This window comes from Sceloporus undulatus, chromosome 4 (assembly GCF_019175285.1).
Source record: "Sceloporus undulatus isolate JIND9_A2432 ecotype Alabama chromosome 4, SceUnd_v1.1, whole genome shotgun sequence".
Taxonomy (NCBI): Eukaryota; Metazoa; Chordata; class Lepidosauria; order Squamata; family Phrynosomatidae; genus Sceloporus; species Sceloporus undulatus.
The window spans coordinates 72,915,674-72,938,324 of NC_056525.1; the positions used below are offsets into that span (position 1 = coordinate 72,915,674).

Genomic DNA, 22,651 nt, shown 5'->3' on the forward strand with positions numbered 1-22,651 from the left:
CTACACACAGTTGTGGAGGGAAAAGGTGTGCCCCATTGAGCCCCTCTTCTCCTTCCTTCCTTCCTTCCTCCCTCAAGATGGCTCCTGCACAATCCCCGAGGCGCTGCCTGCCTCCGCGAGGAGGAGAGAGAGAGAAGGCTGGCTTGGGGTGGTCTCTGACTGGGAGGTGTGTTCGGGCACCTGATGCCCTCCTCCTCCTCCTCCTCGCCCGCCATTTCAAGGCAGGGTCACTTTTGGGGGTTCAGGTCCTTATGGATTCCTGTCAAGTCAAGGAGGGGGTCCCCTGTGTCAGGTTTTTATTTGGTGGGATCTAACACACACATACGCCCACAATCCAGCCTTTCTCTGAGGAAAAAGCAGAAGGGAGCAGCTGCTTATACAGTATATATATATCTTCAATATAGAGAGAGAGACAGAGGGGGGCATTTGTTTCTCCTTTTGCCTGTCTATGGGATCCTCCATATATATATAGAGAGAAGAGAGAGGACCAATTTGTTTGTCCTTTTGGCTGTGTGGGGGATCCTAAACACACACACACACACATATATATATATGGAGAATCTCATGGACAGTCATATATATAGAGAGAGAGGGAGGGAGGGAGGACCCATTAGTTTGTTTTTTTGGCTGGCCATGGGATCCTCCAAATATATACAGTATATATATAGAGAGAGAGACGGAGGACCCATTTGTTTGTCCTTTTGGCTATCCATGGGATCCTCAACACACACACACACACACACATATATTTGGAGGATCCCATGGACAGCCAAAAGGACAAACAAATTGGTCCTCTCTCTCTCTCTCTCTCTCTCTGTGTGTGTATGGCTATCCATGGGATCCTCCAAATATGTTGAGGATCTCATGGCCAGCCAGAAGGACAAACAAATGGGTCCTCTCTCTCTCTCTCTCTCTCTATATATATATATATATATATGGTTGTCCATGGGATCCTATATATATATATATATATATATATATATATATATGGGGAAGATCCCATGGACAGCCAAAAGGACAAAGAAATGGGTCCTAGAGCAGATCAAGCCAGAAACCTCCCTGGAAGCCATGATGACCAAACTGAGGCTGTCATACTTTGGACACATTAGAAGGAAGGACTCATTGGGAAAGACAGTAATGGTGGGAAAGGTGGAGGGAAGTAGGAAAAGAGGAAGGCACATGCCAGATGGATGGACTCTATTAAGGAGGTCATGGGTATGGTGTTGTAGGAATTAAGTGGAGCAGTGTTGGACAGGGGGTCTAGGAGATGTCTCATCCATAGGGTCTCCATGAGTTGGGATCGACTCAAGGGCAGTTAACTATATATATATATATATATATATATATATATATATATACACTGTATATATATATATTGACACCCTCCTGCAAAAACAGACTCACCAATATTCAAGCCCCATAGGCTTTAATGGGGCATGTGCCTGTGAGCGCGCACAGGGCATGTGCCGTGGGGGGGGGTGCCCCATTGAAAATAATAGAGGTTGCCCCTCCATGAATATTCAAGACTGCGGACCTCAGGTCCACGAGAACAGAGGGGCAACTGTATGTGGGGCTTCCTAATGAAGGTAACACAGGGAGAAGGAGTAGAGTGAGTGGAGGTTGAGTCTCCCTTATCTGAAATGCTTGGGAGGAGAAGCGCTTTGGAATTTTGGAACATTTGCATGCCCATAATGAGATACCTTGTGGAGAAGAGACTCAGGTCCAAACGTGGATGCAAGCTACATGAAAAGATATTCCATGTCAACAAGTCTTGCTCTCTCAACCTCAGGGCAAAGCTATGGCAAACCTCCTCTGAACAAACTTTGCCAGGAAAACCCCAGCATAGGTCTGCCTTAGGGTTGCCATAAACCAGAAAGGACATGAAGGCACACAACAACAACAACAGAAAATGCCTGTTGTTCTTTGCCTTAATTTGTACCACTGAAATGAAGAAACCTTGAGGTAAACAGGAATTGGTTTTCAAGTGGCTGTGAGCTCCATTCAGTTCTGGTACTCAAATTATTCTGTGCAGAATTCTTTAATTTTAAGTGTGTATGCTTTTGTATCAGGCTCCAGTTGGTGGATCTTGGGTTTGAAGTAAAAAAACAAAGTCAGTCCTGATGTCTATAGAATGGTCTTGTTGCTGGCACTGGATTGGTTGAGCAAAAAAGCTTGGCTGGCAGCAAGTTATCTTTCCTGGCATTGCTATTTGCCTGTGGGTTTTTCTGAAGCCAAATGCTCCTATGCCCCTTGAGAGTCCATATGCGAAATGGAAGCCGATAATAAGAGTGCCTGATCCGAGTAGGTTTCCTTTTATTATTGTATTCAGAAGTAGCTTGCGATATGTTTATCTGGAAAGCAGAGGATTCCTCACTGCCTTGTATTTTCCTGGTGCACAATGTTTTCACGTATAGTTCCTTCCCAAACAATAACCTGAAACTCATATGCCAAGAAATGTTTGTGAGGGATGATATTGACTCATAGCTGTGTTTTTGACTTCAGCTGAAACCTGAGTATTTGTAAATGCCAACAAATGAACTAAACATTGTTGTCTGCTCCCTGAAGATCTCCAGCAGAAGAGAGGGCTAAATTTCAAGTTAAATTATTCACAGCCAAGGAGCAGCCCAGCTGCAGCCTGGCTCCATTAGTGGATTGTTAACATTGCGAAAAGCTCATCTCTCCATTAACCTGCGTTTTGCACATCTTGCCTGCACTCTCTGTACAATAGGATATCCAGGTACATACTTAATGAAGGGGGAAAGGAGTTAAGAGGTAGGAGGAAAGGCAGTGAGACCTGGGAAGTTTTTAACCGTTCAAGGTTCAATTTCTCCCACTCATTTCAGAGGCCTAGATAATGTTCTAGGGGTAGGAGGGTGGCTAATGATCCCCTGTTTTGTATATTATCTTCTGCAGACATGTCTTGCTGGGTATGCTGCACAATGACAGGGAAGCTAGTTTATTCCTCTGCAAGGATTTGGAAAGCAGTGGGATATCACCAGCCATGATAATCTGCAGTTGAGATTCCAGGGCTCCTCTTCAATAGAGCCAGTCCTCTGCTACCTATAAAACAATTACATGGTCCTGGTGTAGGAGTATTTCTCTTGTTCAGCTGTGATGCAGTAGGTCAATGGGTTTGGCAAAAGCAGAAGAATACAGTGTAGGAAATTTGCAATTAGTTTGTAGCTTTGGTCTTTCCTATGCTGCTTTCTTTCTTTCTATGGGCCTGAACAGACAGGCCAAAATAAAGCTGCTTTCAGCCACTTTGGAGGTATGCTGTTTAAATTACACACACATCTTAAGAGGCCAGAAGCTGTGCCAAAGCTGCACTCCAGTCCTTTGGACTGGAGCGTGGGTTTAGCACGGCTTCCAGCCTTTTAGGACGCATGCATCATTTAAACAGCACACTTCCAAAGTGGCCCAAAGCAGTTTTATTTTGGCATGTCTGTTCAGGCCCTATGTTTTCTACTCTTGCATTTTCCTCATTCTGTTCTTTGCTCAGTGGTGTTGAGTCAAAACTGTTGTGAGATGCTTCATTCCCCCCATGTTTATATTGCTGTCCCTCCATCCTAATAATCCCCTGTGAGTTCATCTGCACTACACAAGATACTACTTTATATGTCATATCTCCCTCCTACTATCTGTAGTTCAGTGAAAAACTTAAAACTCCTTTGTATAATTTATTATATTTATTTGTATCCTGCTCTTTTCCCAGAACTGGGACTGAGAGCGGCTTCACAACATTTAAAAACAATCCAATTAAAGACATAGAAAAGTGATACATTAAAACAGAATTAAATTACAAATTTAAAGTGGCATAACTGTGCAAAGCAAATACAAAGACATAGTAGGATGTTTGGGACCCAGAAATTTAGAAGGGCAGTGTTCCATAAACTCTTTCCACCCTCTGCTGTTTTCACAGTCTTCATAGTTCAAGAGCTTCAAAAAGCTGTAGTCTCTATGTGTTGATGGGTTGTTGTTTATTGCACTACCTCATGTGTAATTCATGTTTTCTATATTACAGCTGCTATAAAAGTTCCCAACACATAGGAAATAGTACCTTTAAATGTACACAGATTCTACCACTTACCCTGTGAAAACATCCAACCATATCCTTCAAACTGAAGGCCAAATGATTTTGTTAGGAATAGTTTACAGTATGTGTGTGTGTGTGTGTATATATATATATATATATTTGTGTAAATTAGATCCTAGTGAAGTGAAAAAGTTAGTGATTGTGAATTTGGTAGAGGTGTAAAAATAAGTATGGAGGTATGCTCTTGTGGAGGCAACTTTTGAAAAGAGTAATTGCCCCAAATCCTTCCCTGCAATTTCTTCTGGGAGATGTGTCAATGCACTTGTCTTTTCTCTCTGCCCACCCCACATTTCCAGGTAAGGAGATTGGTTTCTTCCCCTTTGCAGTAGCTGTAGAAACCTCTAAACTAGTTATGCATAGAAAAAAATTGTTGTTTTATTTCCAAAGATTTCATGGAATTAAGGTTTCATGGAAGAGAGAGATTTAATGGAATTAAAATATGCTGGCAAGTGTATTGTTTTACAGCTGTGTTTGACACGTTAAATATTTTATGAGTAGCCAACTAGTTGACTGAATGAAACGGCTTATTATAACTTTCTCTGTATTGAGCTGAGAATCGGATGTCTTTCTATGTTGCCTAAAGGAGTGTGATTTGAAAACTCCTATTCCCTTTCATCAACAGTAGGAAATCCTATGTTTTATGTAATCTATTGTTAGGTGTTCCCCATCTAATACAGTCTTTTCAAGTAAGGTGCCCTTACTTATGCTTTAGATTAGAGATCCCATCAGCCCCAGACAACATAGCCAATCATCAGTGATGCAGGGTAAAACATCTGTAGGATACCAGGTTGAAAAAAGCTGATCTAACATAATCCTGCCATATCCAGGCCCTATTTGATACCTCTTAATGTTTCAAACAGAGAGGAGCAAAAGAGCAGTTTATTCACAGAGACTGATGCCTCATGTACATTGACGTGACTTTGGCATGCAAGCCATCTTCAAGTCACTGTAGGTGGGACTTGATGGGGCAAATTAAGGAGCAAAAATCCCTGGGAGTTCTAGCTCACTCTTGTGTTCTGTTCTTTCTACTGGCTTTCTGCCATTATTCTGTGAATCCATTGCCAAAAGAGAGAAATCAAGCTGATAAGATCAGGAGCTTTCTACCCATGTGCAATAGTGCCCTATTTCCCTGCTTTACCCCATCTCTACAAAATTATGGGACTCAGCTTGGTATGCCAGGATTTCAGAGTGAAAGTGGAATAGCCTCTCTTAAATATAACCCACATGCAGAATTATTTCTTTCCAAATGCTGTGTGTTTCTCTGAAGAGATGTGATGAAAGTTGATTGATCTATGCTCTTTCATATGTGTGTGTGTGCCAGCAGTGTAGATCTTTGAAGGGGCTAAGAGTTTAAAGAGATTACTAGTTATATAGAGGAACTAGCTACATACACAGTGGAGGGGTCTGGTGTGGGAGCTGTCTGGCTCAAAAATGCTAGGAGCTTGTTCTGGCAAATGTCTGAACTGTCACTGGCAAAGATAAGAGAGGCCCTGCCTGCATTCAGGGAAAGGGACACGCTGTCTATTTTAGGTTCCACCTCAAGTAATTCTCTTGCCTGCCTTTCCCCATGCTCAAGGAACTCCACCACCTTCTTTTTTCTATTAAAGTCAGGACTGCTGTTGTTGAGTGGATTGCCACCTTTTTCCATCTTAATACTCCCTTGGATATATGGGCTTGCTTTTGCCCAGCTGCCAGTATTTCTCTATAGAAGGAGATGGGCTATCTGCAGAGTTATGAGACTGAAATTGCTTGTCTACATAGTTTAGAATCAATATCCATCACATAAGTATGTATAATCTTTCTGCAAGATGGCTTGGATGAGGTGGAGACTAGTAATTTCACCCAGAAAATGCTCTCAAAATCAGTAGGAGGGTTAATGTTTGCATGTATGGTATGCATAAATAACTGAAGTCCAAATGCAAACTCTGTGCATCTGGGAAAATGGACTATAATCTAGAAAAGCTCATCCCAAAACAAATCTGTTAGCCTAAAAGATGCCACAAAACTTAGTGTTACTTTCATCATGCTATTTATGAAATGGTAGAAGAGAAAAAACGGGTCTTGTGAGACTTACAGACTAACCAAAGTATTTTAGCACAAGCTTTCATCACTTCCATTTCCCTCAGATGCCTTGATGGTGTACAGTGTTCAATCCTCAAGTATATATGTCCAGACATATTCTTGTGGGGCTGGAAGGAATAAATTTCAGAAGAGGTGGATGAGTGCTGTTAGTGGGAAGGGTGTGTTTCCTGATGTTCTCCTCTTTTCTACCCCTCTAGGCCTCCTACTCTATGCTCCCCTGATGCTGGCTGGCCTGTGCCCAGAAGATGAGCAGATTGCTGGTGGGGGTGACCCTGGAGAGGATCTGTAAAGCTGTACTACTCCTATGTTTACTACACTTTCTCATCATCATGATTCTCTACTTTGATGTCTACGCTCAGCGCCTGGACTTTTTCAGCCGCTTCAATATACGCAACTCTTCTCGCTCTCTTCTACCCTACGTCAACATCTCTCGGCCAAATGGTACTGCTGGGCCATTGGGCTCTGAGCTCTTGGCCCCGAGTGCCAAGTCAGTTGGGAGCAACAGCACCATCACCGAGAAGCCCTTACCACCCTGTCCAGAGATGCCTCCTGGCCTAGGTGAGACTGAAGGGAAGCCTTTTGACTTCTCACCCCTTGTAAGTCCATTGCATACTTTCTCTGTGCTGCTTGCCACCTGTTGGGTTCTGTCTTGGCTTCTTGTCTGTACAACATGACAGGTGGCCTCTAGGTTCAGATGCAGGAAGGAACTGGAAGATCTAGGAAACTACCAGTCAGGCATGGTATTACAAATCCTGGAATCTTATACCCTCTTCAAACTTTAATCTCGTAGTCAGGATACCACTGGAAGTAAGTGGGCCACAGTAGGTCAGAGCTTGCACATTAATGATTGCTTTCAGTGACCTTTTCAGTAACCAGATAGTGGATTTTTTTCTTCCCCAGACTTCTCTCTCCTTCCTAGAGGGGCATATTTCTTTATCTTCCTCAATTTTGATCTCCCAACTTGCTGTCTTTCTTCCATGTCTTCATTTGCCTCAGTTCTTACCAAAGTAGATTAAATTCTATGAAGGACATAATGATGAGACCTGATTAAATTAATCAGAACTACCCCATGGAATGCAATTTATTCCATGCAGATCCTGGGCTTCCTTATGGCAGAGTCTGTAGTATCCTGTAGCATTCAGTAAGTTTAAACCTGTATTTACAGGTTTGCTAGTTGGTTACATGCAGGTTCTGTCCTCCTAAATGCTGGCATCACAGAACACAGGACTCAAAACATGATTTAGACTGCTGATATAGCAGATGGTTTGTGATTCTGATAGCAGGATTCAAAGCTTAGAAAAGTATTGGGGGGGGCGGGTCTGCAACTTTCAGAATTCTTCAGAATATGTTCTCACCTAAGAGCTTTGAAAATCAGGCTATGTTCTAAAATAAGATATTTGAGGACTACTGTGTGTGGCTACAAAGAGATGGGGAAAGGGCTACTCATGGTGCTAGTTTGAATCCTCCTCCACTTCCTTATGCTAACCTCTTATAACAAATGAAATATGCTATCTTTTTACTCCATTGATGATGGTTGGAGGGATGCATTTAAGGTTTAGAGTAACTTCAGTCATGAGTGGATTTCAAATGACTGGCACCTTCTCCAATGCAAAGTTGATTTTGCTTCTATTCATCCCTGCCTATCAAATGATTGCTACCAGTAACAGATTGCCATGCTGCAGCTTCAGATCAGGATTGATTTGATTTGCTAGAACTTAGAAATGTTATATTTTTGGACTACAATGCTGAGAATTCCTGAGACAACCTGCTCATGCTGGCTAGGAAATTCTGGGAAGTGTAGTACAAAATGATAATGTTTCCAAGCTCTTTCTTTTTCATAGGAATGTAGACAGTTATTCATTATTTCCCTGGAATGTTGGAGAGGTGAGTGATTGCATCCTGCTCTGTAACTGTTTCTGTGCCTGCTGACAATCCTGTTTGGTTCTCAGGACAACTTTGAATCACTTAGGAGGCCAATACCAGGTCAGCATGATTATTAATAAATATAATCAATGTTTTATTTAGGAATGTGGGTTAATAGTGCTTTGAATGTCTGCTGCCTCTGTGACTAGTTTGGGTCTTAGGTTTCTTTGTAGAATTTCTGTGGACATTGCCCTGCCACTCTGGCTAATGAAAGTGGCATGGTCTGTTTGAGATGTGTTCAGCCATGAGGCTGTGCTGGACATGGATGGCTAAAGTGGTCCACTTGGACCCCCAGGGGTCCATGGGAGACTCGACGGGGATCTACGGGGGTCTAATCTTCACATTTTTTGATGAGTTTTGGGAATATGGTAGAAATGTAGCAGCAGGGGGTCCACCGAAACCAGTAAAATTTTGAAAGTGGTCTACGAGAAAAAAAAGTTTGGGAACCTATGGTCTAGATAATGGTGTCCTTTCTCCTGCAGTCGGCCGGCTCCTTATTGAGTTTAGCTCTCCCATGAGCATGGAGAGGGTGCAGCGAGAGAATCCAGATGTGCAAGAGGGTGGCAAGTATTCACCACCAGACTGTGTGCCTCGCCAAAAGGTGGCCATCCTCATCCCTTTCCGCCACCGGGAGCACCACCTCAAGTACTGGCTGCACTATCTGCACCCAATTCTACGACGCCAGAAGGTGTCCTATGGCATCTATATCATTAACCAGGTGTGTTAGGAGAAATAATATTGGTGGGATGGGGGTTGGGAAACCAAAGTGATTAGGCTTAGCACATAATTCTGCCTGATCAATATGGGAGGAACCTGACAGAGGGGAAGTGTGCATCTCAATCTTTGTGAACATAGGCCTATTTATTGTGATTGGAAATCTGAGCAGGGATGAACAACCTGCAGCCTCATGGCTAATATAAAACACCCTCTGCAAGCAGTTGCTTCAGATAATTATTAAGCACAATTGGACCTCCGTGGCAGACTGCTGATTAGAGAGAGAGGAAAAAAAGGAGGTGGTAGAAAAAGAAAGAAAGAGGAGGGGTGTCAGAAATAGAAGAGTTTGAACATACCTTTGACTATGCCTTACTGTTGCTGGCTTTCTCCCACCCTCTGCTAGCTTGTAACCCCAGCTGATTACCCTGATTAAAAAACCTTCCACACACAGGCATAAAAGAGTTACTCACCGTGAAACACAGGCTTTCAACTTTTGGGGTAAGCACTGTGTCTATGACCAATGCAGCTGAGAGATAAGCATGGAGGGCTGGACAGATGCTTTTTACATGCTTCCTCATTTACCTTGATTTCAGGCATGCTGTCTGATGTGATCACTGCTCTGAAATATGGTATGTGGGATTTTGCAAAATCATTTCAGGAAGGCCCAGTTTTAGAAAATGAAAAGTCATGAGAGGCTGTGCAGAGGTATCTTGAAAGAATAATGGCAAAGTTCTTGATCCTATTCTTAATGATCTTTCCCTATAGTTTGGTGAAGATACTTTTAACCGAGCCAAGCTGCTGAATGTGGGCTTCCTGGAAGCCTTGCGAGATGATGAGAGCTATGACTGCTTCATCTTCAGTGATGTTGACCTTGTGCCCATGGATGATAGGAATCTGTATCGCTGCTATGAACAGCCCAGGCACTTTGCTGTCGCTATGGATAAATTTGGTTTCCGGTGAGTGAGTGAGTGAGTGAGTGAGTGAGTGGACTGGAGGTCTCCTTGCCAAATGTTCTAAGCTGTACTGGGAATTGCATTAGACTACTATAATAATCACCTCACCATGCATATTATTTTATAGTAAACAATACCAAAGGGTTCATAGATCTGCTCTTCATTAGTTTCAAAACCAGCAATTTAGGATCCCACACAGACATCTCCTGGTCAACTATACAAGAGCTTCTTAACCAGGAATTAACATTGTGGCTTCATGCTCTTTGATTTTTTTACTGAGACACCAGTAGCCCTTTGAAAGTGTTCAGTTTGAGACAAAGTGAAATGTGGGGTATGATCTTGTGCGTGCACAAAACTGTGTATTGCAGTTTTAAATCTTTCACTTTGAAGGTTCTCTGAATGAGTATGGCTTTCCTTCAGAGAGAAGGCACTTGCACCCTTTGTAGTTTGGGCCTTGTGGGAAACTCATGTGTTGGCCATTAGTTTGGCTCCTGTAGTCCAACAACATTTGGAGGGCCACTTGTACCACACACCAGCAGTATAAAAACTTTCTTCGCTCTTACGGATCCATATTTCTCAGACTGCTAAATCATTTATAGGGTTTCAGTGGTTAAAAGTCTTTTCTGTCTCCTATGTGAGATGCAAAAGCATTCCAAGGATTTGACATTGCATTACAGAATGGACATTTACAAAACATTTATGCAGCTGATATAATGAGGAGGTTGGATTCTCATGAGACTATTTCATATTGTAAAGTGAAATAATCCACCAGGGTCTCTTACCCTGTCTTCTCTTAGTTTGACAGGTAAGTGTGTGTGAAGTAGTATCTTGAAGTTCAGTAAGGAAATGGAAAACTGGGAAGGATTTAGGGAAAGCATGATATAGTGGGAGCAATAGTTGACATGGCAACAAGGCTCTAAAATGCAGGAGGATGGTCCAGGGTCTGTACTCCTAAAACTATTCCTAAGCTTTGACTGATCTCCATCTCTCATGCTTGTCTCCTGCAGGCTGCCATATTCTGGCTACTTTGGAGGTGTCTCTGGCCTGAGCAAGACACAGTTTCTGAAGATCAATGGCTTCCCTAACGAGTACTGGGGATGGGGTGGGGAAGATGACGACATCTTTAACCGGTGTGTAAGAGACTGGGATGGACCAAATCTGATCAGCGTTTGTTCACTATGGGTTGGTTATAATAGCCATGCGGGAATTGGTACGGGGGACAGTGTTGTCTTGTGGGTTGTGATAAGTGCACAAATGATGGCACATAATCACTGTTTTTTCTAGAATGGTCTTGTCTCTGAAACAGGAGGGTGTATATGCAGGTTGCTGTTCAGCCAGACATATATCTGTGATCTAGAGCTCTAAAAACCAGGAGTGGGGAGAGGTCTGATGGGTGAAAAATAATTACTGCCTTATTTCAAGTGAGGGCAGAGCATGGGCTTGTGTGAAACCAATCATTTTGCTGATCCTCTGAGCTGTAATTTTTCTTTGTGTAGAATCTCACTGAATGGCATGAAAGTGTCCCGTCCTGATGCCCGTATTGGGCGTTATCGCATGATCAAGCATGAGCGTGACCGGCACAATGAGCCCAATCCTCAGCGGTGAGAGAGCCCGTGCTGTTTCCATACATAGTCCTCTACAAGCTAAGTAATTCACATATGACATAAAACCCCAGTCTTCCATGAGGAAATTTATTTTCCCTTTGTAATACTACACACAGATTACACATATCTGTGGCCTTCTAGAAGCTATTGGACTCTAATTTCCATCAACCCTAACCTTAGGGCCATTGGGAATTAGAATACAAAACATAGGAAGAGGCACAATCATAGCTGGAAAGGTTACTTTAGGAGACCTGTATTGTTAGTCCCAACCAGAGTGGACCTTTGAATCAGTTTTTCTAGTCTCTGATGTAGAACCAGAGACATGTCTCACCTAGCAGGGTATTCCATTTTGGATCATTAGAGGTCAATAAACTCACTCCATTTTCATAACACCCTGGCTGCCAGAAACACATCAGCATTCTACTCGAAAGCAGAGTGGGATAACCTGTCTTCCATAGTGCATTCATGATGTTCAGCTGTCTGGGCTCCCATTAAGCCTTCCATCCATGGGATTTCACTAGAGATTCTTGTTTTAGCTTCTTCCCACAGGTCTCAGTTGTGAGACTCTAGGCCTAAAGGGCTGTGAATAAACTGTGACACACTTTACGAGTTCAGAGGAAACATTGCCATTTTAGTAATCCTATACAGTATTAATGGAGTAATATTCAGAAAATGCTTCATAAGCTGGTGATGCTATGTAGAAATTGCTGCATTGTTCATTTGTGATCTCTTAAGTAAGATACTAATCCAGATTCCTTCCAAGTAACCAAAATGCTGTTAGATCTTCTGTTTGATTATTTGGGAGGATATATGATAAGTTATGCTTTCGTTGGTGTTAGTTTAAATGTTAGTGTCAAGCTTTATGTGTATGATAAGATTATCTCTTGATTCTCCTGACAGGTTCACCAAAATCCAGAATACCAAGGTGACCATGAAACGTGATGGCATTGGCTCACTGCAGTACCGCCTAGTGGAGAAGTTTCGCCGTCCCATGTACACCAACGTAACCGTGGAGATTGGCCGGCCACCACCACGTCCCCCTCGGGGTTGACTCTTTGCTGCCTGGCCTTGCCCATGGCCCCATGCATGAGGAGCTGTGTGGATTCCAGCCCTGACTGGTTCAGAGGACTGTGTCCTGGCTCAGAGGACCTGTCTGCCTCCTTTGTGGGAAAGGGGGGAAAGGCTAAGAGAGAGGTCTTTGCCTTGTCCTTGCCTTTGGCTGAAGCCCCATCTCCTTATCACTAATTGGTTCTTCACAGTGCCCTATCACAGAATGGGGAGTGAATGTTGAGTGTGCTACAGTGCCTGGCTCTGTGCGTGAGGGTTCTGGGCACAGCCAACCCCCATTCCTGATTGAAAGGTGCCCTAGAGGAAAGGAAGACCAGTGCAGAGCCATCCTCTTCCTGAACTATTTGCAGGGCCATGTCCCTTAACTATTCCAGAAATACAGTAGCTGTTCTTTCTCCTCCTCCTCCTTGCAGCCTGAAAGACTGTACTGCCTTTTTGAGCCTTCCTTCCAGGGCATGACTTGGTCCTATGCCAATGGCCAGCTGTCCAGTTATCAAGGTGGTTCACTTGTGCCCAGTCTGAGAAGGACTCCATCCCAGCAGAAGGTCTGATAGGTCTGGCTACTGACCACTTCTTTCATGGCTTGGTGCTGTCCCCTGCTGGACCCTGGCTGTCACTTTTGGGCTCTAGTAACGGGTGTTTCATACAAACTTTCATAAAGAATACTTGAGTGCTTCCTGGGTTAGTGTGGCATGTGGCCTATCTGGCAAAGGGCAAGAAGCACCTTGTTCTTATTCTGCTGGTGAACTGGGCAGGTGGGTCAGGCAATGTAGTTGTATCTTTCCAACATGATGGTTTCTGCTGGAAGGTGGGCTTATTTCTTTTTTCCATAGGCTCAAAGTGGCCTATGGACTTTGGTTACTGAAGCAGGGAAGGCGAAGGTGGTTTTCTGTCTCTTCCCTTCTCCATTCTGACCCACAATCCTAGCAAGCAATCTTCTCATCCCTGCACCATCTCCCAGCAACCAGCCCTTAACCACTCATACTGCCCTGTTTGTCAAGCTGCCATCTGCCACCTGTTCAGGCCAGGCCCCTGGGTCTACTGTCTGTGTGTGACACATAGTGGCCCTGTGCCTAGTAACCTGGAGCTAAGAAGCTGCTGGTGTCCCTTAGTTTTGTTTATGGTGCCTGGCAGGTAGACTCTCCTGCACCTGTCCACTATAGGGTGGTGGCTGGGCCAGGCTTGAAGCCAGGCATAAGCGTGTTGCACAGCCCAGATGTTGGTGACTTTTGTACATTTGAATGTTTTGATCCCTTTTCAAGCCTATGGTGAATGCAGCACTGGTCACTATGATCAGACTTTTGTATTCAGTAAAGTTTCAAAACTTCGAGCCTCCTTGTATCTGACTTGAGCAGAGGTGGTGGATTGGAAAAGCACTGTAGGGGCAAGTTTCTGCAGCAGCAGAGGATCTGTGGCTTTCCACATGTTCGATTGCAGTTCTCATACGTCCTGGCCAGTAGTGAGGGATAACAGGAGTAACAGTTAAGCAACACCTGGATGGCCAAACATTCTCCCTTCTTGATATGTTGTTTATCCTTTTGATCATACTCATTTTGACAAAGTCAGAATGGCAGAGTTAAAGGCTAAATGCTTTGAAACTTAATTGCAGCTTCTTACACTTAGCCATCTTGTTTGCTTTCAGTGAAGGCCACTGGTCCAGAATGCTGTGCACATAGCTGTTGAGCCCAGGAGACAAGAGAAAACTATTCTAAAAGGATTCTTTATTGTCACATGTTCCAGAACTACAAACAAGTGAAACTGTTCAATAGGGATATGGTCTGTAAAAGATGCTTATTATTTGATCAGAGCTAGAATGAAACTGATGGGAATTGCAGGAGGGGATGGATGGCAAGGTGTGAATAAAGGAACACACAAAAAGGGGACTTCCTGCCTCAAGATTTGTGGCAGGCTTGTCCTTTTTCTTCAGTTTAAGGGCTGAATTCAACTCCATGTATTTGAGGGCTGCATTCCAGTAGTAAGTGGGGCCAAATGCAAAGTGGCAATTGAGCCTTAGGAGGGGTATTTCAGTCTTTTAGAATAGGAAAAATATCTACAAAATCTGGGAAACTGCCAAAGGATGGAATGGAGGAAGGAGGTGTGGTCATCTGGAAAAGTCCAAAGGTTATATCCATAGAAGAAAGTGAATGACTGGATGAGGGTCTGGGATTGGTAATTGGTTATTTATGTGGTTGGAGGGGGCTGAGTTGCGTTGGTTGATGTGTGTGTGTATGCACTCATTGGAGCCTTTTGGTAAGGTCAGAAGCTTAAAAGGTTTGAAGGACAATTGTCTGAGAAATTGCTTTGTATTTGAAGGAATGCAAACCTAGTGTCCAGCTGTAGCCCGGCATCCCCGTAGTCGCTCACATTTGGCTAAACGATTTCCTTCCCAATAACCAGCATCTTGGCCATCATGACAACGGCATCGGGTGCAAGGCCCCACCCAGATGCTCTCCCCAGCAGGAATAACACGACGTTGGCTCCCATCCACATAACAGTTGGGACCTGTGGAGATAGGAGCCTGTATTGGAATTTGTAAATATGTGTTTCCCCAGAAATTCTAGAAACAGACCTGGTACATCCTGCAAGTGTCTGAAAGGACAATTCCTCCAGCAGCTGAACTTCAGTCCTGTGCACCCCAACTCCTAAGAGAGCTCACCAGGTCTCTTTTAACCCTTCATCTGTGCTAAAAGCTGTTCTTTCATTGGATAAGGAGGACATATTTTATTATAAGCAAAGTTCTTCCTCTTAAAGAAGGGGGAAAGGCTAAACTTATCAATTCATTGACAATGAAGGGTTTGCTGATGTTACTGAGCAGGGCTTGCTTTATAAATGCAAGGGTAAAGGATTCCTCTTGACATGAATGTCTAGTCGTAATGGACTGTAGGGGGCATTGGTCATCTCCGTTACTAAGTTGAAGAGCCAGAGTTTCCTGAACACTATTTGTGGGGGAGTGGGGGTGTCATGTTGCCAGCATGACAGCATGGAATGCTGTTACCTTTCCACCAAAGTGGTACCTATTTATCTACTTGCACTTTTACGTGCTCTCGAACTGCTAGATTGGCAGAAGCTGGGATTAATGACGAGCTCACTTCATCATCTGGCACTTTCGTCTCAAAACTGCCAACCTTAATGATTGTCAGAATTGGCATCTTAACCACTAAGCCACTGTTTCCCTTTATGTTATCTATCTACCCTTCTCTCACTTAGGACAAGGGATCCTCAACAGCTCAAACAGACTAGGATGCCCCCGTGGATCCCTTTACATGTTTGATAGGCAAGACTCTCACCATCCTTGCAGGTTGGGCAGCAATGGCCTTTTTCATAGATGGGATTGACGCAGGGTGGAGGGGCACAGTCTGCTACCAGGCAGCGGGCAATGCCATCTAGATCACAGGTACACTGCTCACACTCTGAGGGCTGCAGAAGACAAAGGTTGGTCAATGTGGTGAAGTATTATTAATGCTACTACTACTATTATTAAGTAGTTTTCAATAGCAATGGCTTTCAATCTGTTTGGACAGCATCACCAAGATCCCCAAGCCAGAATGGTAACCACAGTGCAAAAAGCAGGTTTTCCAAGTACTGCTCTACATATATAAGACACATTAAATAATTGCCAGGAGTCACCATGCCTGTGTGGTATTTTGCAGTACGGATATTCACACAAACAGGCCCGTGGATTATTTCGTCTCTTACAGAAGAGCCCTGGTTCTGCAATTTCATAGTGTTATCGCCATCAACTATGCATTTTCCCTTTGCCGCTTGGAGAGATGTGTCTACAAGCAGCTGAAAAATAGAAGATTAAGCGGAGATGTTTAAATACCTGTGCTTCCCCCTCATCTATTAGGGAAAAGGTGAGTCGATTCATAATGGAAACCCAGTGTCTACTTTTTTTGTAATGTGTGAATCATTCTTGTGTTAGTATGGATGGTCATGGCAATACTAGGACGATACCATTAGAGGGTGCTGTCAACCAGGATTTAATTGGTTCTGTTGAGCAAAGAACTTGCCTTCTGATCTTCCTTGACTTCATGTTACCTTGCCAACCAATTGGTCAAGTATAGCACTAGGTTCTGGCCCAAACTCTCAGATATTCTTGAAGCTGATCACTGGAGAAACTGGTTTATGACAGGAAAAGGCTGAACAGTGAAAACAATGCTCCTACTGTATGTGCGTAACTGTAAAATAATGATTTTAAATAAGGCAGAATTATCATGGATCCCAATATGCTTAAAAGGTCCACAACTCTTTGGACTAAGCCATCCAGGAAGCAATTCCCAGACCAGAATCTTCCTTAAAACATCCAACAACAAATGCAAGTATCTTCATCTGCCATTTATCTCTTATCCACAGAGCTTGAGTCCAATATTGTCCAAGCCAAACTATTAATAAAAACTATAGCAGAGCAGATTCCAGTGCAATGAAGTTCTCATCAGTTTTGGATCCTATTCTCTGTTGCCCTTTTCCTTTCCTCTGTGGTGTCTCACCCATAAAGAGATTCTGCTTTCTTGGGTGAAATTCTCTCTTCTGAACCAATAGAATGATTGAACTCTTTGGGTAATGAGAAAGTTGGAGGATTCTTTAAATTGAAGTGAAGTGGTGGTTTGTATTTTTTTTCAATCACTTGTCTTTTACAGGTAATCTGTTAATCATAGAGTTGGAAGAGACCGTAACGGCCATCCAGTCCAACCCCCTGCCATGCAGGAAATCTAAAAGCATCCCTGACAGATGGCCATCCAGCCTCTGCTTAAAGACCTCTAAGAAAGGAGACTCCACCACACTCTGAGGGAGTGTGAACAGTCCTTACTGTCAGGACATTCCTCCTAATGTTGAGGCGGAATCTCTTTTCCTGCAGCTTGCATCCATTGCTCTGGGTCCCAGTCTCTGTAGCAGCAGAAAACAAGCTTGCTCCCTTCTCAATATGACATCCTTTCAAATATTTAAACAGGGCTAGCATATCACCTCTTAACCTTCTCTTCTCCAGGCTAAACATCCCCAGGTCCCTAAGTCGTTCCTCATAGGACATGGTTCCCAGACCCTTCACCATTTTGGCCGCCCTCCTTTGGACATGCTCCAGTTTCTCAACATCCCTTTTGAATTGTGGTGCCCAGAACTGGATACAGTATTTCAGGTGGGTCCTGACCAGAGCAGAATAGAGTTGCACTATTATTTCCCTTCATCTACACACTATACATCTATTGATGCAGCCTAAAATTGCACTGGCCTTGTTAACTGACACATTGCACTGTTGACTTATGTTCAACTTGTGGTCTACTTGGACTCCCAGATCCCTTTCACATGTAGTTTCGTTCAGCCATGTGTCTCCCATCCTATATTTGTTCATTTCATTTTTCCGCCCTAAATGCAGTACCTTACATTTCTCTGTGTTGAAATTCATTTTGTTAGCTTTGGCCCAGCTTTCTTTCTTTTTTTTGGCCCAGCTTTCTAATCTATTAAGGTGATTCTGGAGTTTGATCCTGTCCTCAGGGGTATTACTACTTCTCCTAATTTGGTGTCGTCTGCAAATTTGATAAGTATGCCCCCAAGTCTGTCATCCAAGTCATTGATAAAGATGTTGAATAGCACTGGGCCCAGGACAGAGCTCTGTTAAGGTATTTTTTAACCAGAATCCCAAAGCTAAAAGATACAAATATCCATATATAATGTACTGAACTGTATTCAGACACTGTACAGGAAAAATATCAAATAATGGTCCAAAGTGCTAGTGAATCCTGGGAACTGTAGTTTTCTGTGGCACCAGATCTCTGTCAGAAAAGGCTAAATGTTTCACAAAACTACGGTTCCAAGAATTCTCTAGCACTGAGCCAGGCTAGTTAAACCAGCCTCAAAGCGGATTATTTCTGCAGTATGTTTTGGACCTAATGAGTCTCAGAGCAAAATCAAGCCTGAACTCTCCCTAGAAGTTAAAATGACTGAACTGAGGCTTTCATACTTTATAGATAAATCGTGAGACAACATGACTCACTAGAAAAGACTATATAATGTTTGGTAAAATAGAAGGCACTGGCAGCTGGGGAAGGGAAAATCATACTATAGGTGGATTGGCTCAGTCAAGGAAGCAACAGCCCTGCCTTTGCAACGCTTGAACAGAGCTGCTGATAACCAGGACTCACGGAGGTCTAATTTGTTGGATCACCATAAGTAAAAACCAGCTTGACAGCAAATAATGCTACATATATATGTAAAGTGTAACTAAAGTACATAGAAATTAAGCATTTCCCTTTCTAATGTGTCCCTTTCTTATTTGGGGGTGGGGTGGGGACTTTTCTAATGTAATTAGGAAATCTAGTTGTGCTGGAATCCTGTTCATGTTTAGTTAGAAGAACTGATGAATTTCATGGGATTTGGTGTAGTCCTAACCAAACTTTTCCTTAGATTTTGAATTCTGCCTGCCTGCCACTACCAGTTGCTTCCCAAATGCAGAGTATTCTAGTTCCAGGCATGGCTATGCTGAGTGGTTATAGCTAGACCCCAGAGGTCTAGGGACCAGGTCAGCTCAGTTTGGGCATCTTTACGCCATGAAGAATTAATGAGAGCACTACTAGGGAATGTGAGTTGAGAATGAGAAGACTCCAACTGTTCATTCCAAAATTCTGTGTTGTTCTAAAGAATTTGACCATGGATAAGTCAGCTGATAGAGGGGAGATGCCAAGGGATATCTGCCACCAAAGATGACACACAAGAAATGTTCAGAAGATTTGGTTGTCTAGATAACTAGGACAGTTCATCTGGGAGTGTGTTCTTTGTTCATTCTCTGGCTAGTGCATGGATTGGCCCTTTATTCATTAAGGCACCTTTTTGGGGGGCAAATACTAAATTGGCTGAGATTCTGCAGGTGTCAGTATGCTGTGTCTCCCAATCTGACCCTCTAAAACCCACCTTAAAAGCCAGGTGACCATACTGAATGAAGGAGATCTGTGATGCCAGTGAGTAGTGCACTGAAGGATGATGGATCCAGCCCCCTGCCATAGGTGAGCCATGGTGTGATGAGCAGAAGCAGTACCCCCAGTGGGGTCCTCTTCATTGACCAGGGCTTGCAGGTGGGAAGGGGCTGGATATGTCTACCTCAGTAGCCAGCACCTCAGAACTCCTTTGCTCAGTATAACTGCCTGCTTTTAAAGCAGAGTTTAGGGACATTTGTGATCATGGCAATGGTGCCATTGTAAATGTAAATGTAAATACGAAATTGTTATGCCATCATAAGCTTTCAGGTTAATCACATTGCAGCTATCTAAAAGGAAGCAAGCCAATGTTTTCCCTAGATACTGTACATTGCTCCCACAAATGAGCAGGCTTTCAGTCTCTCGCCTCTAAATGGATCTGACTCCCTTGGAACAGGGCAGATGATGTGCCAAGAGTCCCTGCTTCTCATACCATTTGCATCCAGCTCTGTTATGTCATAAATTGTTAGGACTGAGACTCAGGTCCTAAAATACACTATATGTAACTTTAGCAGCAACACATAATGGCCAGAAGAAAGGTGATGAACTGGCCAATGTCAGAGTTCAGATATAGAGATGATAGTTAGCTCCTATTATCAATAATATTTCCCTTTTGACTTAGGAGTCGTCAAAGGAGTTTTTACCTTAGGCAGATATCATTATAGGTCTGCCAACCTGACAGAGTCCCTTCATCAGATACTTCTCTACACTCCAGAAAGACTTTGGGGGGGGGGGACTTTTTGGACTCCAAAAACCTCTACTCACACTGTCTGACTGCTTGTGGGAGTTGGTTGTTGTATGCACCTTCAAGTTGTTTCTGACTTATGGCAAGCCTAAGGGTTTTCTGGGTCTGAGAGAGTGTCACTCACCCAAAATCACCCAGTAGGTTTCCATGGCTGAGCAAGGAATTGAATTCTGGGTGTCGTACTCCAAAATAAAATAATCCCAACTCTGCAAACTTTTGGCCAATTGTACATTCAGTTTTCTTTGGCTTCAGTCAAATATGGAAGAGAGTTCCAGAGTGGAGCAACAGAGTGGAGATAGCCCAGATTCCTGCTTTTGGTTCTTTAACTCTCCCATCTTATCAGATCAAGATTTAAAAGAAAAGTCATGTTCTCCTTGTGACTCCTAAATAGGTCCTCTTTTGTGAGCAAGGAGAGCCAGTATGGCATGGTGGCTTGAGTGTTGCACTACAACTCTGGAGAGCAGGGTTTGAACCCCAGCTCAGCTATGAAACCTACTGGGTAGTGGCATCAATAGGTGGGTGTGAAGGATGCAGGTGGCACAGTAACATCCCAGAGGGAGTGTCACCCAGTGGGGTGGTACACCTGGTGCAGCTGCTAGGTGAGCAAGAAAGGATGTTGCATCCCTTTCTCACTTGCCCAACAACCAGAGCACTCCCTTCCGTTTGGGCTTTGGCACAGCTGTAGCCACACTGGAGCCCAAATGGGCTCCACTGCCCTGTCCAGTGGCTGTGGGTGCTGGGGGGGGGGGCAGTCCCTCCCATTTGGGTTTCTACATAGCTGCAACCATACTGGAACCCAAACAGACCTCGGACCCGTGGAAGCCTGCTCCCCACTGCCCCAGGTGACGCCCAACTCCTGGCATGCCACTGCTACAGGGTGACCTTTGGCAACTCTCTCTCAGCCTCAGGGCAAGGAAATGGCAAACCTCCTCTGAACAAACTTTGCCAAGAAAACCCCAGGATAAGTCTGCCTTAGGGTTGCCATAAGTCGGAAAGGACTTGAAGGCACACAGCCATGCCCTGTGAGGAACGACTTAGGCAGCTGGGTCTGTTTAGCCTGGAGAAGGGAAGGATCTTGATCCATCTGAGGAAGGAGGCTCCAGTCGAGGAAAGCTCATTCTACCGGCTTCTCTCTTCTTCCAGCGAGTCTCAAAGGTGCTGCAAGATCCCTTTTGCCTCCTGCTTTCTCTGTGCCTCTGCCGCCAGCCCCGCTCCCTCCCGGGCTGCCTTACCTGGAAGTGCTGCCCGAGCTGGAAGACCTGTCCGCGGTGCTCGCAGCCCACCTGCTCGCATCGGGGGCAGCAGTCGGAGGGGTAGTGGCTGACGTGGATGCAGGCGGAGGGCAGGGCGGCGCAGTCGGTGCGGGCGCAGGCCGGCCCTTCGGGGGTGCACTCGCACTGGGTGCAAGGGTCCCGCTCCAAGAAGTACCACTCGCCCACGTAGTAGAGGCTCCCGTGGGCCTCGCAGGTCTGGACCGGGCCCGACAGCCCCGGCAGGATGGGCCACAGAGTCACCGCCAGTAGCAGCAGCAGCAGCAGCCCAAGGGCCCAAGGAGTGGGCATCGCAGAGGGAGGAAGAGGAGGCGGAGGAGGGCAAAGGGGGCACCCAGGTTGCCCCAAGCGGAGGGTCTGATGGAGAAGGCTCCAGGCAAAACCCAGCGCGGGTCGGCCTTTGTGCCACAGCCGCCGCCGCCGCCGCCTTTTCTTCCCCTCCTTCTCTTTCTCTTTCTCCTTCGTCTTCCCGCCCCTTCGTGAAATCTGAGCCGGTCCGAGGGGATCCAGAGCCCCCTCCAAGCCAAGGAGGGCCCCGGAGCCAGGCCCAGGGAAGGAGGCAGGGACAAGGGGCTACTCCCGGCCTCAGACCCCGCCCGGCTTGGCCCACCGCCCCTTCCCTGCCTCCCTCCCCGGGTCCCAGCCCAGAGCCACCCGCCGTAGAAACCTCTGTGTTAAGTCAAAAGGGTCTCCTGGCACCTTTGGGACTCGAAAGAAACTAGCAGCATGAGAAATGTAGACACAGATCAGGATGTAAAGTGCTCCTGTGGCGCTTTCGAGTCATTGAAGGAAAGAAGGTGGTAGCAGGGGGATGAGAAAGGTCGCTTTACTGTATAGATCGGGAAGAAAGCTGGTAGCAGGAGCGCGACAAATGTCGGTCTCTACAGATCAGGAGGCCAAGGGACCCTGTGGCACGTTTGAGACTCAAAGAAAGAAAGAAGCTAGTAGCAGGAGAAATGAAGATATACAGTAAATCGGGATGTAAGGGGATCTAGTGGCTCTTTCGAAGAGTCACTGAAAGAAAGAAGTTGGCAGCACGAGGGTGGGAAATGTATATATATATAGATCAGGACGCAAAAGGGATCTGAGAGACACGTTTAAGACTCAAAGAAAGAATTTGGTAGCCTGAGAAATGTAGATACAAATCAGAATGCAAAGGGAGCTAGTAGCACCTTTGAGACTCATTGGAAGAAAGAAGGTGGCAGCAGGAGCATGAGAAATGTAGATATAAGTCAG

The 22,651-nt window shown here is 44.6% G+C and overlaps 2 protein-coding genes across 4 annotated transcripts in view; one reads left to right on the forward strand and one right to left on the reverse strand.

Annotated features, from left to right (window-relative positions):
- Positions 1-13,767, forward strand: part of B4GALT2 (beta-1,4-galactosyltransferase 2) — a 14,382-nt gene extending 615 nt beyond the window's left edge. The window contains exons 2-7 of one of the 3 annotated variants that reach the window (XM_042464595.1): positions 6,375-6,733; positions 8,581-8,816; positions 9,578-9,768; positions 10,773-10,895; positions 11,262-11,366; positions 12,270-13,767. In XM_042464595.1, the coding sequence (XP_042320529.1) occupies positions 6,421-6,733; positions 8,581-8,816; positions 9,578-9,768; positions 10,773-10,895; positions 11,262-11,366; positions 12,270-12,420 (1,119 nt within the window). In that variant the 5' untranslated portion in view covers positions 6,375-6,420 and the 3' untranslated portion in view covers positions 12,421-13,767. Of the gene's footprint in view, positions 1-6,372; positions 6,772-8,580; positions 8,817-9,577; positions 9,769-10,772; positions 10,896-11,261; positions 11,367-12,269 lie in introns of those variants that run through there. The other 2 variants (XM_042464598.1, XM_042464597.1) reach the window with 2 other exon arrangements.
- Positions 13,768-14,143: 376 nt separating this feature from the next.
- Positions 14,144-21,992, reverse strand: LOC121929240 (von Willebrand factor C domain-containing protein 2-like). The gene is made up of 3 exons (XM_042464599.1): positions 21,377-21,992; positions 15,725-15,854; positions 14,144-14,939 (listed from the first exon to the last, which is right to left on the reverse strand). The coding sequence occupies exons 1-3, from the start codon at positions 21,704-21,706 to the stop codon at positions 14,761-14,763; spliced, it is 639 nt and encodes a 212-aa protein (XP_042320533.1). The 5' UTR covers positions 21,707-21,992; the 3' UTR covers positions 14,144-14,760.
- Positions 21,993-22,651: the final 659 nt, after the last annotated feature.

Bases quoted from the DNA above. Each gene is read 5' to 3' on its own strand.
- LOC121929240 (XM_042464599.1), bottom strand. From the start codon at position 21,706: ATGCCCACTCCTTGGGCCCTTGGGCTGCTGCTGCTGCTGCTACTGGCG. The intron at 15,855-21,376 runs GTAAGGCAGCCC...TGTCTTCTGCAG, and splicing joins AGCTCGGGCAGCACTTCCAG to CCCTCAGAGTGTGAGCAGTG. The intron at 14,940-15,724 runs GTGAGAGTCTTG...CTATCTCCACAG, and splicing joins CTGCCCAACCTGCAAGGATG to GTCCCAACTGTTATGTGGAT.